At 38.0% G+C, this 16,752-nt stretch overlaps 2 protein-coding genes across 2 annotated transcripts; both read left to right on the top strand.

Moving 5' to 3' along the window:
• Positions 1-327: 327 nt before the first annotated feature.
• LOC126704590 (protein DMR6-LIKE OXYGENASE 2-like) lies at positions 328-2,531 on the top strand. Its single transcript, XM_050403604.1, has 3 exons — positions 328-832; positions 1,402-1,726; positions 2,027-2,531. The coding sequence occupies exons 1-3, from the start codon at positions 369-371 to the stop codon at positions 2,285-2,287; spliced, it is 1,050 nt and encodes a 349-aa protein (XP_050259561.1). The 5' UTR covers positions 328-368; the 3' UTR covers positions 2,288-2,531.
• Positions 2,532-3,911: 1,380 nt separating this feature from the next.
• Positions 3,912-7,166, top strand: LOC126704589 (protein DMR6-LIKE OXYGENASE 2-like). The gene is made up of 3 exons (XM_050403603.1): positions 3,912-4,523; positions 5,956-6,283; positions 6,656-7,166. The coding sequence occupies exons 1-3, from the start codon at positions 4,060-4,062 to the stop codon at positions 6,914-6,916; spliced, it is 1,053 nt and encodes a 350-aa protein (XP_050259560.1). The 5' UTR covers positions 3,912-4,059; the 3' UTR covers positions 6,917-7,166.
• Positions 7,167-16,752: the final 9,586 nt, after the last annotated feature.

Genomic DNA, 16,752 nt, shown 5'->3' with positions numbered 1-16,752 from the left:
TCAATATCACATTCAATGAAAAGATATATAAAGAATTTGAAGTGAAATTTTGTTCGTAGTTATATATCTTTGAATATTATTCTTTTCGGTGTAATGCTCTAATGTTGACTGCCAAAACTTCCCGCACAGGACAAAACTCAGATATGCAAGCACAAACGTCACACCCATAAGAAAAAATAGCAAGCATACAAATGCTTAACTCATTCCTAGTACCAAATTAACCAAATATCCCCTCATAGAAGATAGAACAAAACAACTCAGCCATGCAAGCACAAACGTCACACCCTTAGAAAAACAGAAAAAACAGTAAATATAAAAAGGCACCACACCCTATCTTACAAAACACACAGAAATTAAAACCAATTACCATGGGAGAAGTTGATCCAGCTTTCATCCAAGAACCTGAACACAGGCCAAGAATCTCCTACATCGAAGGGGAAGGCTTCCCACTAATTGATCTTGCACCATTACACTCCTCCAACAATGTTTCTGCCATTGAAGGCCTTGTTAAGGAGGTAGGCAAAGCATGCAAGGAGTGGGGGTTCTTCCAGGTGATCAACCATGGGGTGCCTTTGGAGAAGCGACAGAAAATTGATGGTGACTCGAGGAAATTCTTTGAGCAGAGTTTAGAGGAGAAGAGGAAGGTGAGGAGAACTGAGAAGTTAGTGTTGGGTTATTATGACACTGAGCATACTAAGAATGTTAGGGACTGGAAGGAGGTTTTTGATATTGCCGTAGAGGAACCTGCTTTAATCCCTTCCTCGCCTGATCCTGATGACAAGGAAATCACCGAATTATATAATCAGTGGCCTGAGTACCCGCCTGAATTAAGGTAAATTAAGTTTAATAAAATATGGAAATGTTTTTTTGTAAATTCACAATTAAATTTGAATGATTAATATTTACTAATAGTTATTATGGATTAATATGTGGATCATCTAAATCTTAACTTTAGCCAATATCAATTTGATGACAAAACTGTAAAGTTCATGCATCTGTGGATGTATGAGAAACCATGTAAAAGAGGGAGAACAGAGAGATATGCTAAATGTTCTATTATTATAGGACTATTGTGTTCTAATACTTGCCAAGAGTCTTGTAACTCAAGTGGCACATCTAGTGTTCAAATCCCTCTCCCCTGTCATAACATTGAATTTATCAAAAAAAGTTGCATCCTAATTCTTATAAATCATAGCACACTTAGTGGTTGTGGAAGATAATGGTACATTTTAATAACTAGTCATCTAAGGTTATGTTAGTAACATATGAATGTGTCTTTATAACTGTTATTTGGGAGGACCCTTTGTAATTGAGTTAGAAAATTTGAGATTAATCTGTTTGAAGCCCAATTCAAGAGATTTAATCTATGTGATCTGATGAGCTCCTTTGACAACTAAACAGGGAGACATGCCAAGACTATGGTCAAGAGATGGTAAAACTAGCTCGCAAGTTATTCGAACTTATAGCTCTGTCCCTAGGCTTGCCAGCAGATAGGTTCCACAGCTTCTTCAAAGATCACAGCAGCTACATCCGACTAAATCACTATCCACCTTGCCCTACCCCTGAGTTAGCACTTGGTGTCGGTCGGCACAAGGATGGTGGTGCCTTAACCATCCTTGCTCAAGATGATGTTGGAGGATTGGAAGTGAAGCGGAAAGATGGAGAGTGGATTCGGGTCAAACCCACCCCAGATGCTTATATTGTCAATGTTGGTGCCATTATTCAGGTAACATTTTCAAATCTTCAAACTAACTCTGGTAAGAACAAATCTTTATATATATATATATATATTAGCCAAACTTGATTTCAAGTACCATTTACTGTTTAGCCCAAAAAAAAAAAAAGTATATGAATAATGTTAGCGTGTCAATTTTTTCTCTATGTTGTCCATCTATGAATGTATGTATCAAAAACATATTGATATAATTACTAGTCTAATTAAAACGCGTTGCCAATATTGGAATTCGTATGTAGTTGGAGACTTTTATCGTTGGCCAGTTTCACTCAAAGAATGGAAAATTTTCAGGTTTGGAGTAATGACAAGTATGAGAGTGTGGAGCACAGGGCCATGGTGAACCCAGAGAAAGAAAGGTTCTCTGTTCCATTTTTCTTCAACCCGGCACACTACGTCATGATTAAGCCCTTAGAGGAGCTAACAAACGAGCAAAACCCTGCTAAGTATAGGGCATACAATTGGGGCAAGTTTACAGCTAGCAAAAGGCGCAGTAATTTCCAAAAACTTAATGTTGAAAATCTCCAAATTTCTCATTTTAGGATATCAGATTAAGCTTGTTGGAGGTACTATTATCTGTTTAGCAAGCAATCATTTATAAGCTTGTTGTGAGTACCATGATCTGCATAGAGACTTGGCAAGCATGATGTGTTTCATCTTTCAATATCTTTTTCTTTTTTTCTTTTTAGAATCATGTGTTTCAATATCTTAGAGTCAAGCAATAATGTAAATGTTAATAATGGAATATGCTTCAACGTATTTTCCTAATAAAACATATGTTTCATCCTTTACGAGGTCATGATATATAGAGTAATCATTGCACTAATCAAAGAAAACACAGGAAATTGTTATATGGAAAATTTGCAAAAACGTAAGTTTTTGGATGTTGAAAATGAGAATGATTGAAAAAGAAAAATTATATAAATTGAAAGAGGGGAAAAGAACTCGGAAATAAAATTGAAGAGAAGAAAGGTTCACTTCGCCTTTGTAGACAAGTCTAGCCGCCGGACTTCGAAAGCTTTTTTATTATTATTATTATTAGTGCACTCAACTCTAAAAAATTGAGATCCAGGTGAACCAGTTTTTTAAAATGGCCACATCAATTGCAATTGTAATTATATATTTATATAATAATAAAAATGCTATTTTTATATAGAAGTTTTGAAATACTACTTATTGCTATTTGGTCAATTAAGCAAAAACCGCTCTAATCTTACACGTACACTCTATACTCACAATTATCGATGTAAGCATGATAATTCATGTTCATGTATTTTGTTCGTGTCATATTGACTCATAAGTATTCGATTATATAGGTCAACACAAACACAACATGTTTATTAATCGTGTTAGAATCCATTGACCCTAACAAGATATGTTTATTAAACAGGTTGACACAACACAACTCAAATAACCCATTTAATAAAAGACTGACCCTAAGTTCAATATAACTTGACACGACCCATTTGATAAATATATAAGTCAAGTAGTCAAGTTAACATGTTTGCCTAACACAAATAACCTATTAGCAATTTTAATATTTTATAGAATGTATAAGTATGCAACTAGATTCCGCACAAAGTTAACAATAATTAAAATATAATTACAAACATAAATTTTGAAGGGTAAATTGGTAAAATTGACCTTCAGATAAATGAATTGGGTTCAAACAGATTTTGCATACCGAATTGGAATTGATTGGTTTATTAAATGGATCAATTTGTGTCGATCCAAATATAACACAAACCCATTAAACCTAAACACCTTAACTTGCTAACTTCATATCATATTTGGAGGTCACGTCAATTATTATCATCCCTAATTTAAGCATAATGTTGTTCATTTTATTTTTAATTTGATAGTTACAACAGGTAAATGGATATTTAAATTCTGAATGTGTATAGAATAAAAATACCAAGAGATGTAAGTTAAACTACAAGGTTTTAGTAGTTTGTAAGCGTAATGTTAATATTTAAAACATAAAAGGTTTTAGTAGTTTGTAAGCGTAATGTTAATATTTAAAACATAAAAGGAGTGATAGGTGGGAATGATTTGCAAAAGAGTATGTATGAGAATCAATGACCATGAATGTAATTTACATTCATGATATAATAGGATATACATTCTAGGTGGCTATTTTTGTCACTGCATTCGTGTCTACGCACGCTTGGTTTGTCTCCTAGTCATAACATTTCCATCTGTAATGAAGAGAACCGTCTCTTCGCACTAACAAAATCACGCCCAAGTTCAATGTACATCAAACTCAATCTCTCTCTAAGAACAAAGGAAAACCCTCACTTTGCACAAACAAAAAATCACCAATCACCATGGGAGAGGTTGACCCAGCTTTCATCCAAGAACCTGAACACAGGCCAAAAATCTCCTACATCGAAGGCCAAGGCATCCCATTAATCGATCTTTCTCCTATACACTCCCCTGACAATGTTTCTGCCATTGAAGGCCTTGTCAAAGAGATAGGCAGTGCATGCAAGGAGTGGGGGTTCTTCCAGGTGATCAACCATGGGGTGCCTTTAGAGAAGCGCGAGAAGATTTATAGTGCATCGAGAAAATTCTCTGCGCTGAGTGCGGAAGAGAAGAGTAAGGTGAGGAAGAATGAGAAAAAGGTGTATGGTCACTATGACAATGAACATACTAAGAATGTTAAGGATTGGAGGGAGGTGTTTGATTTTACCATAAATGATCCCGTTACTGTCCCAGCCTCGCCTGAGCCTGATGATGAAGAAGTCACGGAGTGGAAAAACCAGTGGCCTCAGTATCCACCTGAGTTAAGGTAATTTGACATAATTTATGTTCTATGAAAATATGTTTTTGTAAATTATAGTACTAATTATTATAGATCATTTGTGTCTTAATAATTAAACAAAAGTCTGGTTATAATTCTTTTTACTAACATAAAAATCCAACAGAAGACTGAGAATTATAATTCTTTTTACTAACAACCCAAAAGAAGAAAAAGGAAAAATAATTATTATGGAATGGAAGACTGAGAATTATAATCAGGGTTTGGAGTAGTTTATTTTTCCTTTTTCTCCTTTTGGGATGTTTGAAACTTTGAATACCGAATAATTACTCTGTTTGCCAGTATATAGCCAGTCAAAAGCAACAAATTTCATAAGCTCAATTACCAATTAATACAACTAGCTTGCTAAAATAAATTGATATGTTCATGAATTTTGATTCATATATATATATATATATATATAAGTCATTAGTATGATTCATAGTTAGTACGTTAGTGACATACGCATTGTTGATTGTATAAGTATATGCTTTGCTAGCACTGTTTTCGTTAATTTGGTGAGATCACCTCTCTATAATAAACACAGTACATGCATTCTTTACAGCATATGAGTACAGCTCATTGCTAGCAGGCTCCACTGACTGACTTCATTTTTCTAGCAAACTCTGGATATAACCCTTGCTTGCTCCACTTTTTTTCATATCTTCCTTCAACATGCAACATTCAATTTGATGTATTGTTCATGGATGAGAAACCTTGTAAAGGGGGAGAACCAAGTAGAATATATGCTTAATGTTCAATTATTTTAGGACTACAGTGTATAGCGTCCTTGTAAAATCGTAGCACACACTTAGATATTTACCACAAGAGAGTGGATGGTGCGTGCAATAAGCTAGTTATTGCACTGTGGCCTAAGGTTAACTCTTATACTATTGATTTAAAACTCAAAAGTTGAAACACCTTAAGCAATAAGCACTGTGGCCTTTCCTAGCCTTTTGTTTGAGTAGTGCGATAGGCACCGAAAAAATGCACTGGATTTTTCACACCCATCTCACAAGCATTCACCCCAGGCCTGGCACTGCAATACAAAAGCAATAAGTTGTGAAGAATTCGGTGCATATTTTCGGTACCTGTAGCAATTTCCTTTTTGTTTTCATATCTTTTCTTTCTCTTATGCTTTCCAAAATTTGGGCACAACCCCTGCTTTAGGTTCAGTTGCCAATTTGCCATTTATCATGGTATATTTGGCAGGAATTGAGATTATTTGGCAAGCCATATGAGTGCTGGTTGAGTTATGGATTGTTGTTTAAGTCATACAATAAATAGTACTAACAAATAGGAGAAGTTTCTGCAAAAAATTGTTTCTTCTTTTAGAGTGAAAAACAAATTTGAAGTCTGGTTTGAGGACAAATTCAAGGATGAAACCTATGTGAACTGATGGAATACCTTGACAACTAAGCAGGGAGGTATGCCAAGAATATACTCAAGAGATGGTAAAGCTAGCTTACAAGTTGATGGAACTTATTGCTCTGAGCCTAGGCTTGCCAGCAAATAGGTTCCATGGCTTTTTCAAAGATCAAACCAGCTACATCCGACTCAATCATTATAATCCTTGCCCTGCCCCTCACTTAGCTCTAGGTCTTGGTAGACACCAGGATAGTGGTGTCTTGACCATCCTTAACGAAGATGATGTTGGAGGATTGGAAGTGAAGCGGAAAACAGATGGAGAGTGGGTTCGAGTCAAATCCGCCCCAGATGCTTATATCATCAACATTGGTGACACTACTCAGGTACCATTTTCAATTAATCAAATTAAGATTCTAAGTACAACATGTTTGCTGTCAAATACAATTACTGGGTGCATGATTGACTACCCAAGGAACCATTTACAAGCAAAGTTCTTCCTTGGAAAATTGAAAGAGTATAATTTGATAACATTATCGTATTTGACATTAGTGTGTATCTACACTCTGTGTACAATTCCTAAAGCAAAGAATATTTATAATCATTTTTTGTCTACTTTTCTATGTATGCATATATACAAAACATATTGATATAATTACTAGTCCAATTAAATTAATACCATCCCTATATTGGAATTGGTATGTATTTGGGGGCTTTTATTATAGACCAGTTTCACTCAGAGAAGGAAAATTATGCAGGTTTGGACCAATGACGAGTATGAGAGTGTGGAGCATAGAGTGGTGGTGAACTCAGAGAGGGAAAGGTTCTCCATTGCATTTTTCTTACACGCATCATCCTACACCATGGTTGAGCCCTTGGAGGAGCTGACAAGTGAGCAAAACCCTGCTAAATATAGGGCATACAGCTGGGGCAAATTTATAACTCACAGAAAGCGGAGTAATTTCCAGAAACTCAGTGTTGAAAACGTCCAAATTAGTCATTTTAAGATATCAAAGTAAGCTGTATTGTCTATTGGCAACTGACAAGCAATAACATTCAGCTTCTTGTAGAATGTTGTACACAAGAGTTGAGACTTTGGATGCATAATGTGACTCCTCTCAAGGACGAGCAATTCTGTAAATAATAACTGGTTAATATGCATTAATAAACTTGCCTTATATGGCTAGAAGTTGAAGTTATTGCTTGATGCTGGTGCATCAGCGTAGTAATTTCATAAAAGTTGATATCTGAATAAACCCAAATTTCTCATATCTGGGGTATCCGAATGCAAGTGTTAATATGTTTTGATAGTTTATCTTAATATCACAATTGTATTCCTCTCATTTAAAGTAAAGTTCTGTGTTGGACACTCCCTTATTCGTTTACATTCATTTATGTACTAAAATTTTACTTTTTATTCCCTTAAATTTTAATATTCACCATCTGTCATCAACTTAGATTTTCACAGCAATAGTCTCTCACATACATTATGAATTTTTTGAGATAGAAATACATAACAGAAAATCGGGTTAGAAAAAAATTGACTTTCTGACTGGGATGACCAAAAAATTGTGTTTTGATCAGAATGCTAGAAAAAAAAAAGGTTAAAAAACATTTGCCCGTTCTATATTTTCAGTTGTTTTTTGGACTCTGTCAAATTGTGTATAATGGTCTGTGTGCAACACTTATTTACCTATTATAAATCCAATTTGAACTCTATGTTTGTATAAAGCCGTGATAGGCTTGGTGGTTTAGCTGTATCTGTACTAATTTAATTGAGTATTAGTTGATGGGTTTTCTTTTTGAATAAATACCCTCTGTGTCGATATTTTCAAAAGCATTGTTCTACTATAGGTGTTATCTTATCTCTTATCTCATTGTTTTAGGATAGCTTAAGTTTATCTCTATCTCATCGTTAGATTGGAATTTCTATCATGTAAAGGTCTTTATAAGGTGCATGAATGAAGTCCAATTTCTATCATGTAAAGGTCTTTATAAGGTGCATGAATAAAGTCCGTTTCGGTCCATTTAAGAATGGGAAAAAACATCAGTAGTTTGAAACTTTGAAGTGGTCACTGGGTTGTGGGCCTTGTGGCAACTATTTTACATGACAGCATTCCTTGATATATTTGATTGCTCGCTTATTCCTTTTCATGGTGGGTTGAAAATCTGCACCAATTAGCTGCAGATAAAAATGTATATATAATGTATGTTGTATTTAAAAATAATTCTAATTCCCATTGACCAGCATAAATATTTTTGAGCTTCAAAGAACTTTGAACTTCTTCTATCGCATTGAGCTTCAAATCATACTGAGCTGCAACTAGACTTTTAGAAGAAAGCTTGTTAATCATTCGAGTTAAAAAGCTTTGAAAATGATCATCTCCTCCATTTGCTTTGAAACGGAGAAAGTACGTTTTATGATAAAAATTTTACAATTAATAGATTTTTTTTTTTTTTTTTTTTTTTGAGAAACTACAATTAACAGATTCGATAATGAACATATAACCAAATTCTATCCAACTTCCTCTTTTAATATAAACTAGTCACTATCCATTTTTTTGCACAGAATAGTTAAATAAAAATTATATATATATTTATTTATTTATTTTGAATCAACCTCATGCAATTCATTTAAAAGCAATGAGGTTAAAATAAGTGGGTTATTACCTTAAAGATTACATTTGTATATTCATAGCTTTCATGCTTAGACTTTCAATTAAATTTAGCCGGACCAAAGTAGACCAAAATGCTACTTTAATATGACTCAACAAGAACATAATAACAATAAATAATATGCTTAAGTTTTTTTTTTTTTTTTTTTTTTTAAGAAGAATATGCTTTTAACATTTTAGATATTACAAATTTGAGATATTTTCTTTTTAAATATTGGATTTAGAATACTTTCAACTCAAACCTATCTTTTCCTATTATGTAAGTGCACAAAAATGCCGAATGGACCAAATTGAACAAATGGTCCAAGGTTGACACAAATGGACCTAATAGGACCAAAGTGGACCAAATAAGACAAAATAGGACCAAAGTGGACTGAATAAGACCAAATAGGACCAAAGTAGACAGAATGGACCAAATTGGACCCAAATGGACCGAATAGATAGAATTAGACCAATGTGGACCGAAATTGACAGGATAGAACCAAGTAGATCAAAATGGACCAAATTAAAATGAAGTGGACAAAATGGAATGAAGTGCACCAAATAGAACCGAATAAGACCGAATTGGAGCAAATAAGACCGAATCGACTGAATAGGACCAAAGCAGACTGAATAGAACCAAAGTGGACTGAATGAACCAAGTAGAACCAAAGTGGACCAAATAAGACCAAAGGGACCAAATAGGACTGAAGTGGACGAAATAGGACCAAAATGAACCAAATAGACCAAAAGACTAGGCTAGTATGGCTCGTTAGAGTGTATACTACAATATATTAGTTATTAAAGAGCTAAAATTCTAACCTTGTGTCAAGACCTATGGGCCAAGGGACAATCTCAGGTAGACAGTTTATATGGAGCGTAAGCCTCCCAAAATGTGACGAAGGCGTGCAAAGGTTTCCTCGGGCTAGATAAAGATTGGTCACATGGATAAGCTCACACTAACCCATCAATTTAGGATTCGCTAGACAGAGATTTACCATGTGGATAAGCTCACACTAACCCGTCAATTTGGGATCCAATTTGGGATTTTCCTTAGGAGATATCGGCAAGAAATGGGAATGGAATAATGCATAAAAAAAATTTATTTTTAAATTTGTAAATATTAGTCTTTAGACACCTAAGATATTTTTTTATATGTATTTCCTAATAAATATAAAAAGTATTATCAGAAGGTTTGAATTTTATTGCATTTTTTTTCACCTATGCTAGTTTGTTTTTATTTTAATGTATTACATTTATTTTATGTGGATGATTCTAGTGGAATATGCATGATTTTTATTAAAAGTAAATTAGATTATATGTAAAAAGTTAATCTATAATCTACTTACTTAATATTTTGAAACCAAACGGGTTGAAAAAGAACCACACAACTTTGTAAGTTTCAAATCTTATTTCTAAGTCCATATTATATAAGGACCTATTTATGCTTTTGAAACTCTACAACGAAATTAAAATATTAAAGAAAACTTTAAAGAACAAACATGTAGTATATGGAATAAATAATCAACTGAATGAGACAAGTTTGGCTCCAAGCACTTATATGTGCAATACACATTACTTATTTAACCCAACCAATCAAGTGAACCATATGCACTGCACATGACAGGACACATCATTTTTCTATTGGTGGTTGGAGCTCAAAGCTCCAAACATATTTGGAGCCAAACCTTTTCTGACTGAAAATTCATATATTATTTTCCTTAACGCTCCGTTTGTTTCATTAAAAAAAAAAATACCTTATGTGAAGATAATTTTTTGCATTTTCATTTGTTATCAAGATAACAAAATGGTATTAACCAATCACTCAATGACTAAATTAACTTAAGAATTGCCTAGCTACGAAAGCAAGAAGGCATGATTAAATGGACTTAAACATTCATATACAACTGGTTCTAGCAGGTGGGATCAGTTGCCTGTAAGTTTCACTAGCTAGAGAAGCGAGTCCAAATGGCTCAAAACAAATGTATAGCCACATAGTTGGTACCTACTTTGTGACTCCTACATTAACTTCTGAAAGTTAACTAACTAAACACATATATATCAGCACTGCAAATAGATAGAAAGGAAATAAAAGGCAAAACATGGAATGAGATAATATGTAACGCCTACAATAAGGAAGACAGCTATATGTATATGTGTGCATGTTTGTGTGTGTATCTGTGTCTTTGTATATCAACAAAGAATGCACCACTTTACACTATATTTTCAATAAAAATTCAGGGCCAATGTTTGCACTTCCTACCTTTGGGATTTTACCATTCAAGCTTTGATATGTGAATGGAAGTTCCTTAACAACCACAACACATCATTTCCCAATAAATCAATCCTAACCAATTTTCTTCCTCTCTGATTCCTGAGCACTCAAGAGTAATATCATTCCAGAAAGCAACATAGCAAACCTGAATCCATTCAAAACATTCTGCATATAAGTTAAATGAAATTGCAAGCTACATAACTATTAAGACAGACTTCTAGATGTAACCTTTCTAATTTATGCTCCTGACATTCCAATAGTGAAAGTTCAAATAGTGTATAAAACACCCTTGAACATTGTTGAGGTCTAAAAAAAGGTCATAGTGAAATAAGCCCAAAAAGAACAAGTCAAGCCCAAAAGGAAAAATTCAAGCTAAGCCCAAAGTAATAGATACAGGAGACCCATGGGGGAATAAAAGAAAGGCCCAGAGGATCCTGAAGCCCAGAAAAAAAGAAGCATCCAAAAAAAAAGAGGACCACGGCAAAGTATAAGAAGCAAGGATCCTCAGGAACCGTCAATAAGCGCGGATCCCTTCAGGCACAAAGAAAAAGGAAGACTGGGACAGCTCGATGGAAAGAAGACAGAAGAAGAAAACAAGAAACAAAAGCAAAAAAGAACGCGAGCGACCTCTCATGGCACAAACAGAAAAGGCCTCGGGGAACCAGGACAGGGAAGAAAAATGATAACAAACGACTTTCAAAAATGGCAGAACAGGATTCCGCCCAAATAGGAAAGAAAAGGGAAAAGTGGAAAACGCCAGAAATGGGGATGCCGAGAAGGGCATACCTCAGCACGTCCCAAAGAGGATGGCCAACCAGAAGCTTTCAAAAGAATTAGAGCTGAAAGAAGGAAAGAATGAAGAAAAACGGAAAAGGGACTTACCGAGACGATGGGAACAGGACATGCTCTGTTTGCAAAAGAGCAAAACAGGGGAACCAACGATTCCCCGGGAAGCCCAAAAAACTCCATTATAAAAGGAGGGGATGGGTTGTGAAGAAAGCAGCGAAAAAAAAAAAGAAACACAAGAAAGAAGAAATTATCTAGGAAAAACTATCAGAAAATCTGTGCAGAAAGGAAAATACGAAGGGAAAAACAAATATTCCTTCCCGGTATCCTGTAAAAGCCACTATTGCACATACTCGGATTCAACGAGAATCAAACTTTGCAAGTTTTGAAGACTGAAATAGCCATTCAAGACTGCAATTTTTTATTGAACCTTGTATCACGTCCTAGTGAGCTTTCTGTAATCAAACAGATAATGTATTAATGAAACATTGCTTCATATTTCCCAGGATCCCCACAGCACTAATTTTTATTGCTTTGCTAATCCTGTTTCTTTCCTTCTGAATTTACTTTGTTAATTTTTGGCACTCTTCGATATCTTTTTTGTCATTTTCTTTATATTGTCAGGAGTATTCTCTGCATTTCACTTGATTCTTAAACAGCTCGTTAGCTGCGGTGAGTCAAGGCCCGGTCCACCAAATCCTCCTTTTCATTTAGGCCCGGGATCCTTGGGCCTGAGTGTCACGAAAAATGCATTCTCACATTTTGGCGACTTCACTGGGGACTGGGCAAAGAAGAAGGAAGAAGCAACCCCTTCACAGAGAATGCCTCCAAGACAAAGAAACAGCAAAGGAACTAATGTGCCACCTACGGCCTCTGAGCCTGTAGGAGAAAACGAGGTAGCTTCCAGGCAAGGAGGTGGGATACCCTTGGTAGAACAGGAGGTTGTGTCAGAACAAAGACACGCAAGGCAGGAACCAGACCTCATGGCCAGGATGACAGCAATGTTAAAGGATCTGGAGCAAGAAGTTCGTCTTCTCAAAGAGGGCAGGACACAGGAAATCAGAGACAATGTTCCCCCTACTGGCCACCAAGATGGGACGCAGTCAGAAGGAGGGTCTGCAGTGGGAGGAAGAGCCAACCCTCAGTACTTGACACTGGTAGATGTCAATGCCCTCCTGGAGCAAGAAAGGGAACAACTCTCAGGGATCCCCAAGCAATTCTCTCGGGATCCCCCGTTCCCTCTAGAACTTCTTGGCAAACCATACCTTAAGGGGTACGAACCCCCAAAGTTCCATCCTTTCGATGGGAGGAACGGAAGTGCCGTGGAACATGTGAGTAGGTTTGTCCACACTATGGGCCCCTATGCAGGAGACAGAGAATTATGTCTGAGGGAATTCGCCAAATCCTTAGTAGATAGGGCATACACTTGGTACACCACGCTGAGACCCGGGTCCATCAAAACCTGGGATGAGATGATGGAAAAATTCTGCGCCAAATATTACCCTGGTGAAGACAAAATCACTTTCCAGAATCTGCAAATGGTGAGGCAGAGACTTGGAGAAGATCCTGTTCAATTCATTAAAAGATTTGAAGATGTGTCCCTAGACTGCTATGGGGACCATGAAGAAAAGGAGCTCGTGGAAGCCTGTATAGCCAACATGCTTTTTGATTATAGGCTCAACCTTGAAAATCTATGTATCACGCAGTTTGCTGACCTGCTACAGAGAACCAGAAGGACGGCACAAACCATGAGGACAAAAAGGCTGCCCGCATCCCAAGCTATGACAGCATCAGTAGGAGAGAAAATGAAGAGACCATATGGGAAGGTGTTCGAGAAACCACCAGTGATCCCATGTACAGCTGAGGAGTTAAGCCATGTCCTAGACAAATGGATTGGAGATGGGGTTGTTAGGCCATTCACTGTGTCCAGGCCACCAACTGAAGAAGAAAGGAAGAACCCTTTATTTTGCAGAATTCATAATTATGTCAAGCACTCCACCAAGGATTGCTGGACCCTTCGCAGACTCTTCCACAAAAAGTTGAGAGAAGGAACCCTGGAGCTCACTCAGAAGGAGCCAGAGGTGCAGAGGAACCCCTTGCCTAACCACAAAAGAAAAGGGGTGGTAGCAGTAGTAATACATGGGAACTTGGCAGAAGCAGGAGAATCTGAAGGATCCTTCCACCCGAGCACAGTCAGGACCCTCCAGAAGAATCCTAAGTTCAGGTCACTATTCAATCAATTAGGATTCGGACCAGAAGCAAGAAGAGTGGCCACAGAGTCTCTCATGAGCATAGCAGCAGATTCAGGAATGGAATGCTTTACAGCTGAGTCACATGCTAGTCGAGCTTTCCTGGAGACAACCAATGCAATAACCTTCACTGATGAAGACATGGAGATTGAGCACCCAGACCACCGTAGACCCCTTTATCTAATGGCCACCATAAACGGCGTTCAAGTCAGAAGAGCACTAGTGGATACGGGGGCATCACTCAATCTCATAGCCTTAAGTACCCTGGAAGCTGTTGGCTTAGTTGACAGAAGGATCTTGGGGGCTCCCATGGAAATAACAGGATTTGGAGGATCGGTGGAATCAACAGAAGGATACGTGCAGCTAGCCTTAAGGGTGGGGCCAATAGTAGCTCTGACAAGGTTTCATGTGATTAATGCAGAAGTTTCTTATCATGTGTTGCTGGGACGCCCGTGGCTTCATAAACATCGCCTTATTCCATCCACGTTCCATCAATGCATTAAAGGGAGACTGAATGGGAGGCCCATAAGGATCCCTGCCAACCATAATCCTTTCAGCCAGGGAGAAGTGAACTTTGCAGAAACGATGTTTTATGATGAGTTGGAGCCAGATGATGAGAGCTCCGCCCCGGGGACCCTAGGGGCACCTATCCTAGAAGAAGAAGAAGGAGGGAGGGGCACCCGTGACCTGAGAAACCTTCTAGAAAGAAAAAGACAAAAGAGGGAGCCCAGCTCTTCAGGATCCCGAGAATGTGTGGTGGTGTGGGAACCTGGGGGAAGGCTAATCTATCGTTTGTGAAGGTGCGCGGGACCCGAATGCATTGTGTAGGAAGGTCCCGGACCACCATGCTGCATGATGGCCCAAGAAGAAATCCCAGAAGAACCAGTTAAGGAGGCCCAGATTCAGCCTGAGGAAGAATTAAAGGAAATAGATTTGGGGACAGAACCAGGATCCCGAAAGCCTGTCTTCATTAGCAGTCAATTGGTGGCGCAAGAAAGAGAACAACTGGTAACCTTGCTTCAAAAATACAGAGATGTGTTTGCATGGACCTATGATGAGATGCCTGGTCTAGACCCAGGGTTAGTAGTCCATTCTCTTAATGTGGACCTAGGGATGAGGCCAGTAGTCCAACCAGCTAGGGTCTTCCACACTGAGGTAGAAGCTCAAATAGTTCAAGAGGTCAAAAAATTGCTAACAGCTGGTTTTATCAAACCCATCCAACACCCAAAATGGCTTTCCAACATTGTACCTGTGAAGAAGAAAAATGGTCAGATTCGTTGCTGTGTAGACTTTCACAACTTGAACAAGGCATGTCCTAAAGATGAATTCCCCTTGCCCAATATCGACCTCCTTGTAGATTCAGCTGCAGGAAACTCAATGTTCTCATTTATGGATGGGTATAGTGGGTACAACCAAATCCGCATGGCAGCTAAAGATGCAGAGAAGACGGCATTCAGAACTCCGATTAGGAACTTTTACTACACTGTAATGCCCTTTGGCCTCAAAAATGCGGGGGCTACGAATCAGCGGACCATGATAGCCATTTTTCATGACATGATGCATGAGGAGATGGAAGATTATGTAGATGATATTGTGGTCAAGTCAAAAACCAGAACAGGATATTTCCAAGTACTTGAGCAAGTCTTTAAAAGATGCAGGAAGTACAAGTTACATATGAACCCCATGAAGTGCGCCTTTGGAGTGTCTGTTGGAAAGTTCCTTGGGTTCCTGGTACATCACAAAGGCATAAGCGTGGATCCAGCCAAGGCCACAGTTATCGCCACAATGAGAAGACCAACTACTGTTAGGGAACTCAAAAGCTTCCTAGGAAGGGTCTCCTATATTAGGAGATTTGTGCCTAGTTTAGCCTCAGCCACAGCAGGCCTATCCAAACTGTTGAAAAAAGGGAATGAATTTACCTGGGGGACAGAGCAGCAGGAAGCTTTTCAAAGAATTCAGGGCATCATGAATCATCTGCCCACCCTCCAGGCACCAATACGTGGGCAACCTCTGTTGCTATACTTGGCATCAAACTCTCAGGCAATAGGAGCTTTGCTGGCACAAGAAGATGACCAAGGAAATGAGCAGCCTGTATATTATGTAAGCAGAACACTCAAGGATACCGAGACCAGGTACCCCAGAATAGAGAAAGCCTGCCTAGTGATCATTTATGCATCCCAAAGGTTGAAGAGGTACTTCTCAGCTCACCAAATCCTCTTGGTAACTAAGTCCCACCCCATAAAAGCACTCCTGCACCAGCCCCTTCTCACAGGAAGGATAGCACAATGGCTAGTGTTGCTCTCACAATATGATATAGGTATAAGAACTCCCAAGGCTGTCAAGAGCCAGGCCATAGCAGATTTGCTAGCTCAATTCCCAGGAAAGGAGGAAGGCCCGCTGAGCGAAGAAATCCCTGGTGAGGTAGCAGTGATGGAGATCCCGGGGAAGAAATGGACCATGAGGTTTGACGGGTCGGCTACAGCAACTTCAAATGGGGTAGGAATTGTACTAAGCTGTGAAAATGGGGATATCATGCCCCTATCTTTCAAGCTTGGTTTCTCATGCTCTAATAATGCAGCTGAATATGAGGCATACTTAACTGGGTTGACTATAGCACTCAGCATAGGAGTGAAACATATGAGAGTGTTGGGAGATTGCAATCTTGTAGTCTCCCAAGTGAAAGGTGACTTTGCATTACGGGAACAAAGTTTAGCAGCCTACAGGACTTGGACACAAAGGCTGGAGATGGAATTTCAGACCTTCAGCATAGAGTACACTCAAAGAAGTGAAAACAGGTTTGCTGATGCGCTCGCCACCCTGGGATTCCAAATACCATTTAATGGGAGGGATACGCTGATAAAAATAAGAAGGCAGGAACATTCTATTGTAAG

The sequence above is a fragment of the Quercus robur genome, chromosome 11 (genome assembly GCF_932294415.1).
Source record: "Quercus robur chromosome 11, dhQueRobu3.1, whole genome shotgun sequence".
Lineage (NCBI taxonomy): Eukaryota > Viridiplantae > Streptophyta > Magnoliopsida > Fagales > Fagaceae > Quercus > Quercus robur.
The sequence above is the reverse complement of the archived record's forward strand: the minus strand, read 5'-3'. Positions and strand labels throughout refer to the sequence as shown.

Excerpts from the sequence above, each read along its gene's own strand:
- LOC126704590 (XM_050403604.1), top strand. The coding sequence starts at position 369 with ATGGGAGAAGTTGATCCAGCTTTCATCCAAGAACCTGAACACAGGCCA. Across the intron at positions 833-1,401 it reads GAGTACCCGCCTGAATTAAG|GGAGACATGCCAAGACTATG; the intron begins GTAAATTAAGTT and ends ACAACTAAACAG. Across the intron at positions 1,727-2,026 it reads ATGTTGGTGCCATTATTCAG|GTTTGGAGTAATGACAAGTA; the intron begins GTAACATTTTCA and ends GAAAATTTTCAG.
- LOC126704589 (XM_050403603.1), top strand. The coding sequence starts at position 4,060 with ATGGGAGAGGTTGACCCAGCTTTCATCCAAGAACCTGAACACAGGCCA. Across the intron at positions 4,524-5,955 it reads CAGTATCCACCTGAGTTAAG|GGAGGTATGCCAAGAATATA; the intron begins GTAATTTGACAT and ends ACAACTAAGCAG. Across the intron at positions 6,284-6,655 it reads ACATTGGTGACACTACTCAG|GTTTGGACCAATGACGAGTA; the intron begins GTACCATTTTCA and ends AAAATTATGCAG.